The 14,958-nt window shown below is 36.1% G+C and overlaps 1 protein-coding gene across 1 annotated transcript in view; it reads left to right on the top strand.

The window, feature by feature from the left end:
- The window catches only part of HERC1 (HECT and RLD domain containing E3 ubiquitin protein ligase family member 1), a 102,611-nt gene extending 88,739 nt beyond the window's left edge, over positions 1 to 13,872 (top strand). The window contains exons 60-78 of the mRNA XM_050713080.1: positions 220 to 393; positions 706 to 999; positions 1,756 to 1,821; positions 1,916 to 2,041; positions 2,693 to 2,831; positions 3,286 to 3,467; positions 4,166 to 4,321; positions 4,762 to 4,884; positions 5,477 to 5,579; positions 6,237 to 6,406; positions 7,283 to 7,421; positions 7,615 to 7,784; positions 8,169 to 8,338; positions 8,520 to 8,685; positions 9,928 to 10,004; positions 10,421 to 10,673; positions 10,921 to 11,073; positions 11,984 to 12,289; positions 13,198 to 13,872. Coding sequence (XP_050569037.1) covers positions 220 to 393; positions 706 to 999; positions 1,756 to 1,821; positions 1,916 to 2,041; positions 2,693 to 2,831; positions 3,286 to 3,467; positions 4,166 to 4,321; positions 4,762 to 4,884; positions 5,477 to 5,579; positions 6,237 to 6,406; positions 7,283 to 7,421; positions 7,615 to 7,784; positions 8,169 to 8,338; positions 8,520 to 8,685; positions 9,928 to 10,004; positions 10,421 to 10,673; positions 10,921 to 11,073; positions 11,984 to 12,289; positions 13,198 to 13,383 — 3,153 coding nt within the window. The 3' untranslated portion in view covers positions 13,384 to 13,872. The remainder of the gene's footprint in view (positions 1 to 219; positions 394 to 705; positions 1,000 to 1,755; positions 1,822 to 1,915; positions 2,042 to 2,692; positions 2,832 to 3,285; positions 3,468 to 4,165; positions 4,322 to 4,761; positions 4,885 to 5,476; positions 5,580 to 6,236; positions 6,407 to 7,282; positions 7,422 to 7,614; positions 7,785 to 8,168; positions 8,339 to 8,519; positions 8,686 to 9,927; positions 10,005 to 10,420; positions 10,674 to 10,920; positions 11,074 to 11,983; positions 12,290 to 13,197) is intronic.
- The last annotated feature ends 1,086 nt before the right edge of the window (positions 13,873 to 14,958 follow it).

The raw sequence follows: 14,958 nt of genomic DNA, 5'->3' as shown, positions 1-14,958 counted from the left end.
AGAATGTGATGTTAACACATGAGGAAGTGGCATATGAATAGAGCTACTCCACGGTGCTTGTCAGCAGATTATTCACCAGCAGACATAAAAAATACTGAAGTTTATGTATTTTCTGGCCCCTTTGGAAACTACGATAATTGGTGATAAATCAGTGGAGCTGAACAATCCTGTTCTATGATTTTAAAATTCCTAATGTGTCTTGTCGCTGCTGTTATACAGGATGTGCTGGTAGTGAATTGTACATCAGAGTGGATATCTTCCAATCACATCCTTGCAACGTGTAGGACTGCACTGAAACAGCAAGGAGTTCTAGGATTAAATATGGCTCCTTGCATGCGAGCTTTCTTGGAACGTTTGCCAATAATGCTTCAGGAACAGTATGCTTATGAAAAGGTAAGAAAAGTTAATGAGAATACTTAAAATTCATGTCTGACTTAAGACAACTGTTTGAATCTCAGCAGGTTTCAGTGTTTCAAGACTGAAAACCCAAGACTTTCCTACATCCTTTTTGGAAATATCTTTCAGTATTCTCAAAACTAGCAGCCTTTTAGTTTGAGAATATTTAAAATCCTAGAAAATATTTAAGTGTGGAAGAAAGTATTTGTCTACAGGACTAGCTTTGAAGGACTTCTGTTTCTGAATTGATGAATATATACTCCTAACTTTGCATGTTTGATTTCTCTCTCCCATTCCCCTCACCTTTAGCCCCATGTTGTTTGTGGAGACCAGCTTGTTCATAGTCCTTATATGCAATGCTTAGCATCACTCGCTGTGGGCCTTCACCTAGATCAGCTGTTGTGCAATCCTCCAGTACCACCTCATCACCAGAACTGCCTCCCTGATCCTTCAGCCTGGAGTCCCACAGAATGGGCCTGGCTAGAGTGTTTCTCAACTACCATAAAAGCTGCTGAAGCCCTGGCCAAGGGAGCACAGTTCCCAGAATCTTTTACTGTTCCAGACCTTGAGCCTGTTCCAGAGGATGAACTTACTCTCCTAATGGTAAAATGTGCTATACTGCCTTGACGACAAAGCATATTAGTGTTAAGCATATGGTATGATGCAGTTAACATCTCTGAACTGTAAATATTTATAATGTATATTTATATATACACATAAGCACCAGCAATAAGTTTATTTTTTTAATTAACTGTTATAGAGTGTACTGTAAAGATTGCTCCCTGTGTGTGTAGTCATGAATGCAAGTCAGTTGCATATTGAGGGGAAAAAAAAACACCAGTAATTTTCTTATGTGATAGAAGCAAGAAATCTAGAGCTCAACTATAGCGATTTCAGAGTAACTTTCTGGCACGTTCCTACACTGAATTATTTTGGCAGAGGTAATTGTCTTTATAACTCGTTACAATATGTCAACCAAAATAAGAATGTTAGATTAAGAAAATTTTATCAGCAAGGTATGACATCTTCAGACAATGTTTGCGTTTAAAGCTTCAAAAAGCCCTAATAAGTATCTGTAAAAGGGAAAAGATTATTTCATCACAATTTTTTATTTTATTTTTTGATTGCAAGCCATGGATAATTGTGCCATTGATAGATTGGCATAGTAAGGAAATAAGCTTGGTCTATAGACAAAATTCAAGTATTTTAGTCTGCATACATTCATTTTTATTTTTGTATTTTTTTAGAATAGTTTGAATTAGCATATTGTTATTAGTCAAAAAATAAATGTGTTACATAACAGCTAAATAATGTGCATCTCTTGAACTGAATGTCTTAACTGTGCCTTTTGTTGCATAGGATAACAGTAAATGGATCAATGGTATGGATGAACAGATAATGTCTTGGGCAACATCAAGGCCAGAGGTTAGTAAAATTGAATTTTATTTATTTATGTTTCAACATGGCAAGCTTTTGAAAGTACTCTTTTTCTAAAGCATCCTTTCATGCTATGCCATAGGATTGGCACTTGGGAGGCAAATGTGATGTGTATCTGTGGGGAGCAGGAAGACACGGACAGTTAGCAGAAGCTGGTAGAAATGTCATGATACCAGTAGCAGCACCTTCATTCTCTCAGGCTCAGCAGGTGATCACTTAAACATATGTTTTTATTTTTATTGATTTATAACATGTATTATTGTTTGTTTGTCAAAATCTCTATCTAAATGTCTTCAATTTGTTGTTTGAATTTACCACAAAGTACACTCAAACATGTATTTTCACTAAAGAAGTCTTTAATTATTTGACAATTTCAAATTAAGCCATTGAAATCTGACAAAACAAAACTGCTTGATAGGAGCGTGACATGAAAATACCCAAACAGCTCTAGCATAATTCATGTGCCCATTTTGTTTTCTGGGTTAAAATTAACATTTAGGATGGAAACACCAAGATAAATCTCACATAGGAGCATATTGTGATTTCTCTCACCGGAAGGTCTTCAAGGTCCCTTCCAACCTAAGCCATTCTATGATTTTATGGTTCTATAAGAAGGTTTGCCAAAACTAGTAGCAAGAATCAATGAAATAATTTGTATTAAGATGTGATTAGGTAATAAAACTCCATTAAACATGGGATGAGTGATGCTAATAGGGTTGTTGTGAAGATATTTGTAGTGTGACAGAATCTGTGGTCTTGACAAAAAAAAAAAAAAAAAGATAGTACATTTTAACACAGGACTTACAACATTGCTGCATCTAAAACAAAAATAACACACCTATGTATTCTTCTCAACTAGGTTGTTTGTGGTCAGAATTGTACTTTCGTCATTCAAGCTAATGGCACAGTTTTGGCTTGTGGAGAAGGGAGCTATGGGCGACTGGGACAAGGAAATTCAGATGATCTTCATGTGTTAACGGTCATTTCAGCACTGCAGGGTAAGACTGGTTTGAAATTACTCGACTGATAGAGAACAAATAAGCATTTTGGCAGTTAATATAATTATTTGTCTAGACACTTTTCACAGATTGACATATTGAACTATTGTAGTCAGTAAATAAAAAATAAACTAGCTTTTTATTTCTTCTCACGATTTAAGTAGTGACATATTAAAATTCCTTAATTTTCAGAAGGCTTTGAGGAAAAGTGTTTGCCCAAGATAGCAACATTTCATTCCAAAACTAACAGCAGGTCAGAAGCATAGGTTGCACATGAGAAGATGAAGAGTTCCTTCAAAATAAAAATAAAGCAATTGCTATAAGAAAAAACTATACTCATGGTTGCTTCCTTTCCCTGGCCTTAATGTGCTACCACTAGGGGCACTTCGTGGATGCATATGAAGAGTTCATTATAATTTACTGTAAGCGCTGTTTTCTCACTTTTCTTTAACAGGCTTTGTTGTAACACAGCTGGTGACCTCTTGTGGATCTGATGGACATTCCATGGCTTTAACGGAAAGTGGGGAAGTCTTTAGCTGGGGTGATGGAGATTATGGCAAACTGGGACATGGGAACAGCGACAGACAGCGCAGGCCTAGACAAATAGAGGCTTTGCAAGGAGAAGAAGTGGTGCAGGTTCCACAGCATTTTTTATTCCTCTTATGAACTGTAGATATTGTAACTTAGTGCTAGGAATACTGGCTTGGGGTAACCAGTACAGATAGCGATAGAGATGTTCCAGAGCCATTGTCAGTCTTGCCAATTTGAATTTAGATACTGAATGAATACAGGCAGCTTCTGACTTCTCTCTGAGCATTATGAAGCAAGTTGATAATTCCCACTTGAAGAATGTTACAATCACAAGACTCACTGGTGGTATGTGATGTTACTTGACACTTGTTATTTGAGAAGACTAAAAATTTGAAAGAGCCTGGAAGTAAGGGATGATCCAAAAGGCTGTCAAAACACAGGCACAACTTAGCAGTTTCCCTTGGTCTTTGTCAGATAGATATCTTTGACCTTTAAAACAAGTCACCAGTCCTCCTCCTTCTTACTAAGTCTGCTTTATAACAGTCCAAAAAAAGATACCTGGTTTTGTCTGAAAGCCTTCATTCACACAGGTATCCACCTGTCTTCCTCCTAACTTTACTGTGAGGGAAAACAAAAAGAGGTAGAATGTTGAGTCATTAATACTACAATACAATATCTGTACTTTACATCTTTATGAAGTAAATATATGTTGTGTGTGAAAAGGGTATTACATATTTATGTGTGTAATATTTTTCCCCTAAAATATAAATTACATGTATAAATTACAATTATTTTATTTCTAGATGTCATGTGGCTTCAAACACTCAGCTGTAGTGACAGCAGATGGCAAACTTTTTACATTTGGAAATGGTGATTATGGTCGATTAGGACTTGGAAATACTTCCAATAAGAAACTTCCAGAAAGAGTGACAGCACTGGAGGGTTACCAGATTGGACAGGCATGTTTTATTTAAAACTGCAATCATACCTTTGTTTAAAGCTAATATTTTCAATATATTTTAGTGTTCTGCTTTTTAATTTTGGCTTTTATTTTTATTGTAATAGCAGAATTTGAGTATGTGTATTGTTTTCAAATTTCTTTCCTGGCTTTTGATCCTCTTTGTGCAAAACTGCAACCCCTCCCCCACATTTTTTAAAACACTGTAAAGTTTCAATATGTAGGCATTAAGTATGAATTTATGAGCTAAAAAAAATAGCACAACTAATGTGGTCCTAAATGTTTTCAAAACACTATATGAAGCAATGCAAGTTTCAGTGTCTTTAAAGGGATAATTATTTTCTAAAATGTGTTGTTTTTTTTTTCTAGAAGGTATTTGGGTTGTGCAAGTTTGTAGTAAGTTGGCAAAAACTGTAGTAATAACATATTTCTTTGAACCAGGTGGCTTGTGGACTCAATCATACTGTAGCTGTGTCAACTGATGGCTCAATGGTTTGGGCTTTTGGAGATGGAGATTATGGTAAACTTGGTTTGGGAAATTCCACTGCAAAATCCTCACCACAGGTTAGAATTCACAGGGGAAATTACTCTTTCAATAAGTTTTCAGCATTGCTAAATGTATTGCACAGAGTTCAGAATGTAGTTTTCAGAATTTAACTTAGTAATTCCAGAGGCTATACTATTCTAATAAAATCTAGCAAAAATAATTCTGATCATATGTTATGCTAAGCATGACACTCTAAAGCATCTTGTGTAAACCAGTCTCACCTTATGTCAGAGATAATACAAACAGTGACAGTCATAGGTTTAATTTAAAGCAGAGAGGTTCCTTATTTTGGAATTTGTGGGGAAGGTTGTTTCCACACTGGGCTTCCTCTGATGCCACTCCCACCAATCACCAATAAATGAAAGGTATTTTGAATCATTGCACATAGAATAAGATGTTAGTTCTGTTAAAGAAAAAGAGAAAACTGTGTCTCAGTTTCTTGTATTCATGTACAGGCATTAATCAGAGTAATGCTGTATTGTATGCATTGCATTGTGGGAATTATAAATTTTATCTTTGGAAGCAGAAGATATATATGTAATTCATATTTGCTTTCTGTTTGTACCCTCATAACCTCATAGCTCTTTGTCCTCTCCTTTACCCCCTTAGAAAGTGGATATTCTTTGTGGAATTGGAATAAAAAAAGTTGCCTGTGGAACCCAGTTTTCTGTTGCATTGACAAAAGATGGTCATGTATATACTTTTGGACAAGGTAGGGGCAATCTGGTATTCAGATGTTTCCATCTATATGTTTCTGTGTATTGAAAGTGAAAATGAAGAATATTAAGACGCATTTATAAGAGTGATCTAATGAGGATTTTAGAAGTACAGCAATGCAGTATTAACATAGGCCTAAAATCCAGATTTGTGGCTGTATCTAGTTTGATCTCACAAAAACTATCTTTCAGAATATTCTAATTTATCTTTTGAAGAGTGTTTTCCTTAATCTTCATCGAATTTCACCCATCCAAATGCATTGGGTTACTTGAAAGTTCACTTTGCCTAATAAATCCTATACCTACACAAATCGTTCAAAACTCTGGACAGGCAAGTTGCCAGCTACACTGAAATAAACATATTTGCTCTTAAGTCAGTTAACTCCTGTGTGTTGGAAAATTATATGCTTAGATCTAGAAGTCTTGTTTTAATAGATTTTGGTTTTGTTTCAGATTTACAGTGAAAATAACAATTTTGGCAATATTAATGAGCACATGTAAGATTTTGTAGGAAATGTACACTAAATTTCTCTATTTAGTCCCAGTTCTGAGAGTACCTAAGAGTTGCTTTTTGTCCCTCCCTGAGTTTGCCTGCAAGTAAAATTCATTTTTTGATGTTCTTTATATACATGGATATTTCCTTGCAATTTCAGATCGCCTTATAGGTTTACCAGAGGGCCGAGCTCGAAATCACAACAGACCCCAGCAAGTTCCAGTACTGTCAGGAGTCTTTATTGAAGACATAGCTGTAGGAGCAGAGCATACGCTTGCTTTATCATCTACAGGGGATGTATATGCATGGGGTAGCAACTCTGAAGGACAGGTATATACTATTTCCTGTTTATTTCTAACCTTTATAAGGCTAATTATACTTTATAGATGTCGTTGTAATGTATACCTTTTGGTGGAAAATCAAACTCTCCCCTGCCCCTCAGATGGCTGCTGTAACAGAAGGGCAAAGTTGCTGCTCTGATATTTCAGGATTGAGTATTTGAGAATGCTTGTTGAGCAAGTTGTTTAGAATAGTTTCTGAAAGAAGTCTGTCTAATTTTAGAATGATGCTTACTTTGTATTTTTGAAAGAGAAATGTTTGTTAGTGTAAAAAGAAAAAAATAGAGAAACTTGGTTCTGAAAGCCTATTTTATGTTTTCCCTTGCAGTTTAAAAAGCTTGGTTTATATGGTGTAGGAATAATTTTTTATACTCTTATGATACAAAGTTACCGCTTTTAGAAATGAAATTCAAAGCTATCGGTAAAAAGTCAGAATAGGTTCAGTAGACATTCTCTTTACACAGATTGTGTTTTCATAAACTATTGTAGGAGCTTCTATGCTACAGCAGAAGTGGTATTTAAATGGTACAGAAGAGGCATGAGCTGTGTTGACTATGCATGAGAGGTTGTGCATAGATGAATTTCTCAGTGTACAAAAGATCTTGCAAAAAATCTGTAGCTGTTTTAAGGTCTCTTTGCCACCTAAATTTGCTACTCCCATTAAGTGTGGATGTAATGTTTTATCCAAAATAAAAGGTAAATGATAGCATAATAAAAGATTAAAAGCTAAATATTTTAACCCAGTATATGTTGTCAATAAGAATCACTCTTTACTGTTTGCTCTGAATCTTTGCTGAGAGTGTTTTAGAAGTATTTCCACAGTTGTTGATTCTTCCTTGTGCCTTTTCCATCTGTTACAAATTGTCAGCTTGGACTTGGCCATACCAACCACGTCAGAGAACCAACCCTAATAACAGTCCTGCAAGGAAAAAATATTCGACAGATTTCAGCAGGACGTTGCCACAGTGCTGCCTGGACAGCACCACCTGTTCCACCAAGAGCTCCAGGTAAAAAACAGATGGTTTGTGTGGTCATTTGATTTAGTCTTTTTGTTTCCCGAGGGATGAATGCAACTGGAGCCTTGGAACGTTTGGACAAATTTGTTTTGTTTTACATTCATTCAGTTTTCAAATTACCTTAGTCTCTGAATTTTGCTACCCTTTATGATGAAATAATGCATTCTTTCTTTTACTGTGGTAGGTGTTTCAGTGCCTTTACAGCTTGGTTTACCTGATGCCATTCCACCGCAGTATGGGGCACTGAAAGAAGTGAGCATTCATACAGTAAGAGCAAGGCTCAGACTGCTGTACCATTTTTCTGACCTCATGTACTCTTCATGGAGATTACTCAACCTCAGTCCCAATAACCAGGTAAAATTCCATTTGAAAAATACAGCTTAGCTGTGTTGTGTTGTGCCATGTCACTGGAAAGTTTCTCACCAGATAAAGACAGACCTTATTGGTAGGTTCTGTAGTTTTTGTTTGTATGTTTTTTATTTATTTATTTAATAAATATACAGATCTGGATTAAGCCAGACATTTTCAAATATCATTGTATATTTTCATTTATGCTAATATCGACATGTCAATGTTTTAGTTTCCAAAAACTTAGTAGCCTCAAAGCTATAAACAAAAAGTGCTAACCTGTTTCTTGAAATATTGAAGTGCTAGTGATTAATTATGAAGGTTTTTATTCTGTAAGGAATTGAATTAATGACCTTTATTAATGTTTATTCTCATACTGCCTTATTGCAGAACAGTACATCTCATTACAATGCTGGAACGTGGGGAATAGTTCAAGGACAGCTAAGACCCTTGCTAGCACCACGAGTGTACACACTCCCCATGGTACGCTCTATAGGAAAAACTATGGTTCAGGGAAAAAACTATGGGCCTCTGATTACTGTAAAAAGAATATCAACCAGGTCAGTATTGTTTTCACAGGGAATGTATTTGATATCAAATACCAATATTCATACATTTTCCATAACTTCTAGTATACCATGCTCTCTCTATACAACTTTATTATGACCAAGTGACTTCACTAGCCTTTACATTTTTATGAGTTACATTTTATGGCTGTTCTTCTCTTCTCTTTTTCAAAAGAGGTCGGAAATGCAAGCCCATTTTTGTACAGATAGCAAGACAAGTGGTAAAGCTGAATGCATCAGACCTTCGCCTACCTTCCCGTGCCTGGAAAGTGAAACTGGTTGGAGAAGGAGCCGATGATGCAGGGGGAGTGTTTGATGACACTATTACAGAAATGTGTCAGGTATGAAGAGTCTATTACTTCAAAATGCCTGGTAGAGTTTTTGTTGTATCTAGTGTTTGTATTTGTCAGATTTCCTTATGCAGCACGCTAAATTCTTATTCTTCAGTCCTGAGTTATAGTACTAGAACTGTCTACTTATGGATGTCTCCGAGGAAAAATAAACCTTCTTCAAATTGTGGCAATGAGATGCAAAAAAGCCACACTGTAACTTAGTGTTACAATAGGCCACCTTGAAGTTCCACAATAGCCCCTACTTGTTATGGGAACATTTTGCAGACCCCCATTCTGTCCAGCCAATATGTTCTATAAGATTGTAGGCATACAATACAGTAACACCTCTGTCAGGGGTTTCTAACGTATGTGAAAATCTGTTACCTCTTGGGTTCAGTGCTGGAAAGGAGTTCAGTGGCAGAAAGTATTTTTACTATGACCATAGCCAGAATATTGTTGCTATACAGATTCATCTGGAAACTGAGGGCTATGGGCTAGGACTAAGAGAGATCTGGTTGCTTTTAAGGCACGACTATGATTGTAGCCAGGAGAAGGATTGAAAACTGTGCTGGCTGGAGATCTTTGGTTGTTCCTTGACTTCCAGGAGTCTTACATCCCAAAGAATGAGAATTAATGCTATCAAAAGAGGATAATTAATAGACATGCTTAGTCTGGGACAGGGGAACAGCCATAGATAGTGCTGGAGCTGGAATTGGAGTTACAGTTAGGATACAGGATGGAAGGAACTAAAGAACTCTGTTTATTAGTGATATTTCTAATACCAGTTAGACCAGAGAGGGTTGATTCAGATAAGGACTTGAGGCCTAACTTATAGATTCTTTCCTAGGCAGTTTACATTCACTGTGAGGTGTAATGAGGGCTCAGAAAATAATTCATTGAAAAATTTGGTACATTGGTAGTTCATGCAAAAAGCTGCACTTGGTAGGGTGTATAGCTTAGGGCTTTTGATCATTTCTAGAACAGGTACCAGGAATATATCACAGAGTAGTCACAGCGAAACAATGATTATAGTCTGACATACAGGCAGGCCTTCAAATAAATGTGATTTTATTAAGGAAAACCAGCCCTACCATTGTTGCTTTCTCTTAAGTATTTCAAAAGATTTTTTAATAAGTAATAATCACTGTCATAGACTATTCTGTCTTACAATGCTATAATGTCAAAATATTTCTGTAATAGGTTTCTTGTCCCTGTGTCTAAGAATGCTTTTTTTTGTTGCTGATCTTTAAGGAACTGGAAACTGGAGTAGTAGACCTGCTTATTCCTTCTCCAAATGCTACTGCTGAAGTAGGCTACAATAGGGATAGGTAAGTTGTCCAGGATTTCTTTTTATTGCAGATGTAGGTTGGTGAAAATTAACTTTTATTAACTACTTTATACCAAATGGTAAGACTTCACGATTGTCCCTAGTACATTCTTTTCCTTCAGGTTGTGATGTTACTTTGACATGAAGGAGAAGGTGTGGTTTAAATGTGAACTTTCTGGATTGCTGATACAGAATTTAGTGTAACATTAAGAATTTCAGTATTTGTGGTCAGGGTTAAATTTGCCCATCTTGGCCTCCTTTATTTCAACAGTCAAAAATAACAATAATCTACTTATTTGGACACCTCTTGCTGATAATTGTGTTGACAATTACTATGCTGTGCCTAGAAATATTTCTTCTTTTGCCTCTAATGAAGTAGCACAGAAATTATACTATAGTCTTTTGACTGTCTTCCAGGTTTCTCTTTAACCCTTCAGCATGTTTAGATGAACATCTGATGCAGTTTAAATTCTTGGGTATTCTCATGGGTGTAGCTATTCGTACAAAAAAGCCATTAGATCTTCATTTGGCTCCAATGGTTTGGAAGCAACTTTGTTGTATCCCACTCATCTTGGAGGATTTGGAGGAGGTAGATCTGCTCTATGTGCAGACCCTCAACAGCATTCTTCACATTGAAGACAGTGGGATTACTGAAGAAAATTTCCATGAGGTAAGATGCAAAAGTTGGAGCTTTTGAGTTTATTCTGAAAGTGGTCATTTCTATCAGATTAACCTTAATCTCGGTATTAATTTTATTATATGATTAAATATTTCTATTACTGGGATAACAAGGCCTTGATAAGCATTTGGAATAGTTCATGACCTAAATATATTTCTAGGTGACTGATAGTAAAATGTTAAACCTAGATCACTTGATTGACTTACACTAAACATAGTTTTTCTGTTTTGCCTAACAGATGATTCCTTTAGATTCTTTTGTTGGTCAAAGTGCTGATGGTAAAATGGTTCCCATAATCCCTGGAGGGAACAGTATCCCACTTACCTTTTCAAACAGGAAAGAATATGTGGAGAGGGCAATTGAGTACAGACTTCATGAAATGGACCGTCAGGTAAGAATCTCATCATGATCCTCTCCACATTGTTAACATGAACAGCATTTTTGATTCGTGTAAGTTTCCATTACAGTTTATTAGGGAATATGAAAAGCTTGGCTTTCTGCTGTATCCCCAAGGATTTTTTTCCCCACAAGCTCTTATAGTTCTTTTTAGTTGTTTTTTTTGTTGTTGTTGTTGTTCTAAGTCAGTTCTATTTTTCTTAGCAATTGCTCAGTTGACAAAAGAGTACTGGAAATGAGAACTTTTTTCATTAGAGCAATTCCATTGCAACTGTCAATTCTTGGGAAACTTCACCACAATTGTGTGCACTATGCAGTGTTATTAGACATGATAGCAACATAGAGTCTAGCTGAAGTAAGTATTGTGGACAGACATTCGTTTAACTGAAAACTGTTTCTTTTCTGCTTTAGCAAAGAAACTACAAATACAGCATTAATGTTCTGAGAAGTATTAATTACCTATTTGCATATTTCTGTGTGTTTTGTCACTTGTATAGTGAAGTTTGCAAAAGCACTATGATAATTAGATGTTAGGAATATTCTTTTCCTTTTTCTCAAGACATAGATGCATGCAGAATTGCAGAGTTCTAACCTGTGTTAGAAAAATAAGCTACTAACTTGTACTTTAAGTTCTGCTGTATTGTGGCAGAATCTTTTCTTTTATGTGTAATTACTTTTAAAAATAGCTTTGTTTATTTTAATAATACTTTTAATATTCTCCAGAATTTTGTGAGGTTGTTGACCATGCAGGGTATGCATGTGTGGGAGGTTGTATTTGGCAGATATTCTCTCTCCTTACCCTGTTCATTAGCAGATACATTGCCTTTGTATTTATTTGGATGGTACAATAAGTGGCAGAAGTAGGACAATTGCACTTCCAATGTCTCTTCTTTTTTTGGCAATAGGTGGCTGCTGTAAGAGAAGGAATGTCTTGGATTGTTCCAGTTCCCTTGTTGTCTCTTCTGACTGCTAAGCAGTTGGAACAAATGGTCTGTGGAATGCCAGAAATATCAGTTGAAGTTCTGAAGAAAGTTGTGCGTTACAGAGAAGTTGATGAACAGCATCAGCTAGTACAGTGGTTCTGGCATACCCTTGAAGAATTTTCAAATGAGGAGAGAGTGCTTTTCATGAGGTTTGTGTCAGGAAGATCTCGATTGCCAGCCAACACAGCTGATATCTCTCAGCGATTCCAAATAATGAAGGTTGATAGGGTAAGATGCTGGTTTTATTTTTATTATTATTATTAATATTATTCCTGTCTAGTTTAATCTGTCCTTTGGCAATAGCAGCTAGGTTTCCATAACTGTAAATTTACAGAGAAAGTCAGGGATAGGATATGCCCTGAGCTATTAAAGCCAAAGATTTTATTTGTGCAGGAGCATTGAATACTGCATGAATTGCATATTAATTCAGTTGGTATATTTACTATGATTCTGTGATTGGAGGTCAACACAAGCCCTTGCACAAGAAACAAAACCTCTTCTGTTGTAACTTGTCCACAGTCATTTTTTGTTCCAATTCCTTTCTTCATTCGATAGTTTTCACTCCTTTAAGTTTATATTAAGCAGCAACATATGACCACTAGTGAGCTCTAAGTCCTAAAACCACTGTAATGAATTTACAGTATATTACTTTACATACGGGTTGCATACATTTTGCATTGTGTTTGGGGTTTGTGCAGTGAAAGGATATTGTCTGAACTATATGAATCAAAAACTTGGGCAAATATAAGATAACAGTGTTTTGACTGTCATCTTTGGTGAGGTGTCTCAGGTTGCTTCATGTTAAGGCACAGTATGGTATGTAATTTGAATGTTGCTTGGTGTCTTCCAGTGGGCTTCTAAATAGTAGTGTGGTCAAATAGTTGCATTTCATTAGTGAGTGGAATAACTCACACAGCAGGTGATATAGCAGTAGTTTCGCATATACTGCAGGATAAAACAATTGATGTAATAAACAAGAGAGGCTAGTCTGCTTTTTAGAAGAAATATTGAGATACAATGAGAAAATGCTGAATGATAGAGGCAGGGAAGAAGGGATCAATGAAATATGGATATGTTGCATTTTTTTACTTTATTCACAAACTTAACAGTGTCCCACCTTTTATCCATTTCCACAGCCTTACGACAGCTTGCCTACCTCACAGACTTGTTTCTTTCAACTGAGGCTCCCACCTTACTCCAGTCAACTAATCATGGCAGAGCGTTTGCGCTATGCAATCAATAATTGCAGGTCTATAGATATGGACAATTATATGCTCTCACGGAATGTGGACAATGCAGAGGGCTCAGACACAGATTATTAACATTCTGTGAACAAAATCATCTTCCTTTTACTACGAATAGTGCCCTAAGTCCAATTTGTTGTTGACATAATTTTATGGTAACCATAGATGTTTTAGGAGCATAAAAACAGATGTTAATAAACAGTGGCCACAGTTTAGTTACTCTAAATGTAACAAAAAATTAGATGTTTTTATTTTTTGTGATTGTAAAAAAAAAAAAAAAAAAAAGGAAAAAGAAAACAAAAAAGTATGATCAGTAATTTTTTTCTCCTTTTTTTGGTCACTTTTGATAAGTTTGCATGGAGACATTTTGGTGCATTTTTGTTGGGAATAGTACATTTGTAAGATCTCCCAGTGAACATGAAGAGTTGTACATTGTGTATAATTGTTCATTAGCAAGGACAGTTTTACATGAATATTCACATATTTATTTTGTTTTAATTTGAATTGCCTGTGCAGGGTTCCTTATGCAGAGAAAAATAAAGCAAATTCAAGAATTGTTTGCTTGTATGCATTTGTGAACTGTGTATTGGTATACTTAGTCTTCATACTTTTTCGCTTTGTCTCAGGAAATTATAGTATTACAGTATTTAGACAGGACATGACTTTTGAAGCATCTTAAAATGTTTATTTTCAAGTAATCTGATAGGTAGGACCGTGCCCTGCTTTCTTAATGTCTTTGAGGCTTTTTCAGGTATACCATTAGCTTATGCTTTGTACTTCAATATGAGTTAAAGTTGTACTTGATTCCTTCTTGATTTTCACTTAAACGTTTTTCTTTTGCAGAGTAGTAATTGCTGACAATAATAATATACAGCCATCTTGACTTGGAAATCTTAAACCTTTTGTCCAAAAAACACCCCATCCTCTTTGATATACAGGAATTGATGTAACTGATCCTAATCAGAGTACAAATAAATTAAAATGAAGGTGACAGGCTAGTTGTTGAAGCTGTGGGTTTTATATATATTCTGAGTATACGACTTTGATTTTAGTAAACTGCATGCGTTTGGTCTCTGTCACAGCTGTAATTGTGTTATAGTCAGCAGTGCCTGGCTTATGCTGTAATGTTCATATCTAGTTAGGTCGGTGATGTACTATTACCAAGAAATTTTTATTCTATGTCTTAGGGAAGTGCTGATGACAATTCCTTTCAGTCTCTATATCTAAACTATAATTTGTGTCAAACTGCAAATGCTGTTTTATGTTCAGGAACCCTGTTCAACCAGGCTGAGAAGGGTAGTGTCTTTCCCCAGGTGAGTTGCTGCTGCTCTGGCTTGATGTTCCTCCTCATTCTCACTGGAATCCTTGATAGGATGCTGTGGGGCCTGAGGGCTGTGGAGAAAATTTATGAACCTAAACTCACTTGGTACACCACTAGTTTGTTTGAGTCTGGAGAACACAGGCATTCCTGTTTTATGTTAGCAGGGATTATTAGGGAAGCTTCCCAGTTGTCCAAGATGGAACCTGATGTATTGCTGCTGGCTAATGTTGGTCAAAGGGCTGAGCAAAGAGCTTCCAGATCCAGGTTTTATCTTGTTTATTCAGTTAGGACTCACTGTTGGCTCATGAAAAAGGCAAATGGTTCTTGAGCTA

Source organism: Cygnus atratus, chromosome 11 (assembly GCF_013377495.2).
Source record: "Cygnus atratus isolate AKBS03 ecotype Queensland, Australia chromosome 11, CAtr_DNAZoo_HiC_assembly, whole genome shotgun sequence".
Classification (NCBI taxonomy): domain Eukaryota; kingdom Metazoa; phylum Chordata; class Aves; order Anseriformes; family Anatidae; genus Cygnus; species Cygnus atratus.
Note: the sequence above shows the minus strand (reverse complement) of the source record. Positions and strands in the feature narration are given on the sequence as shown.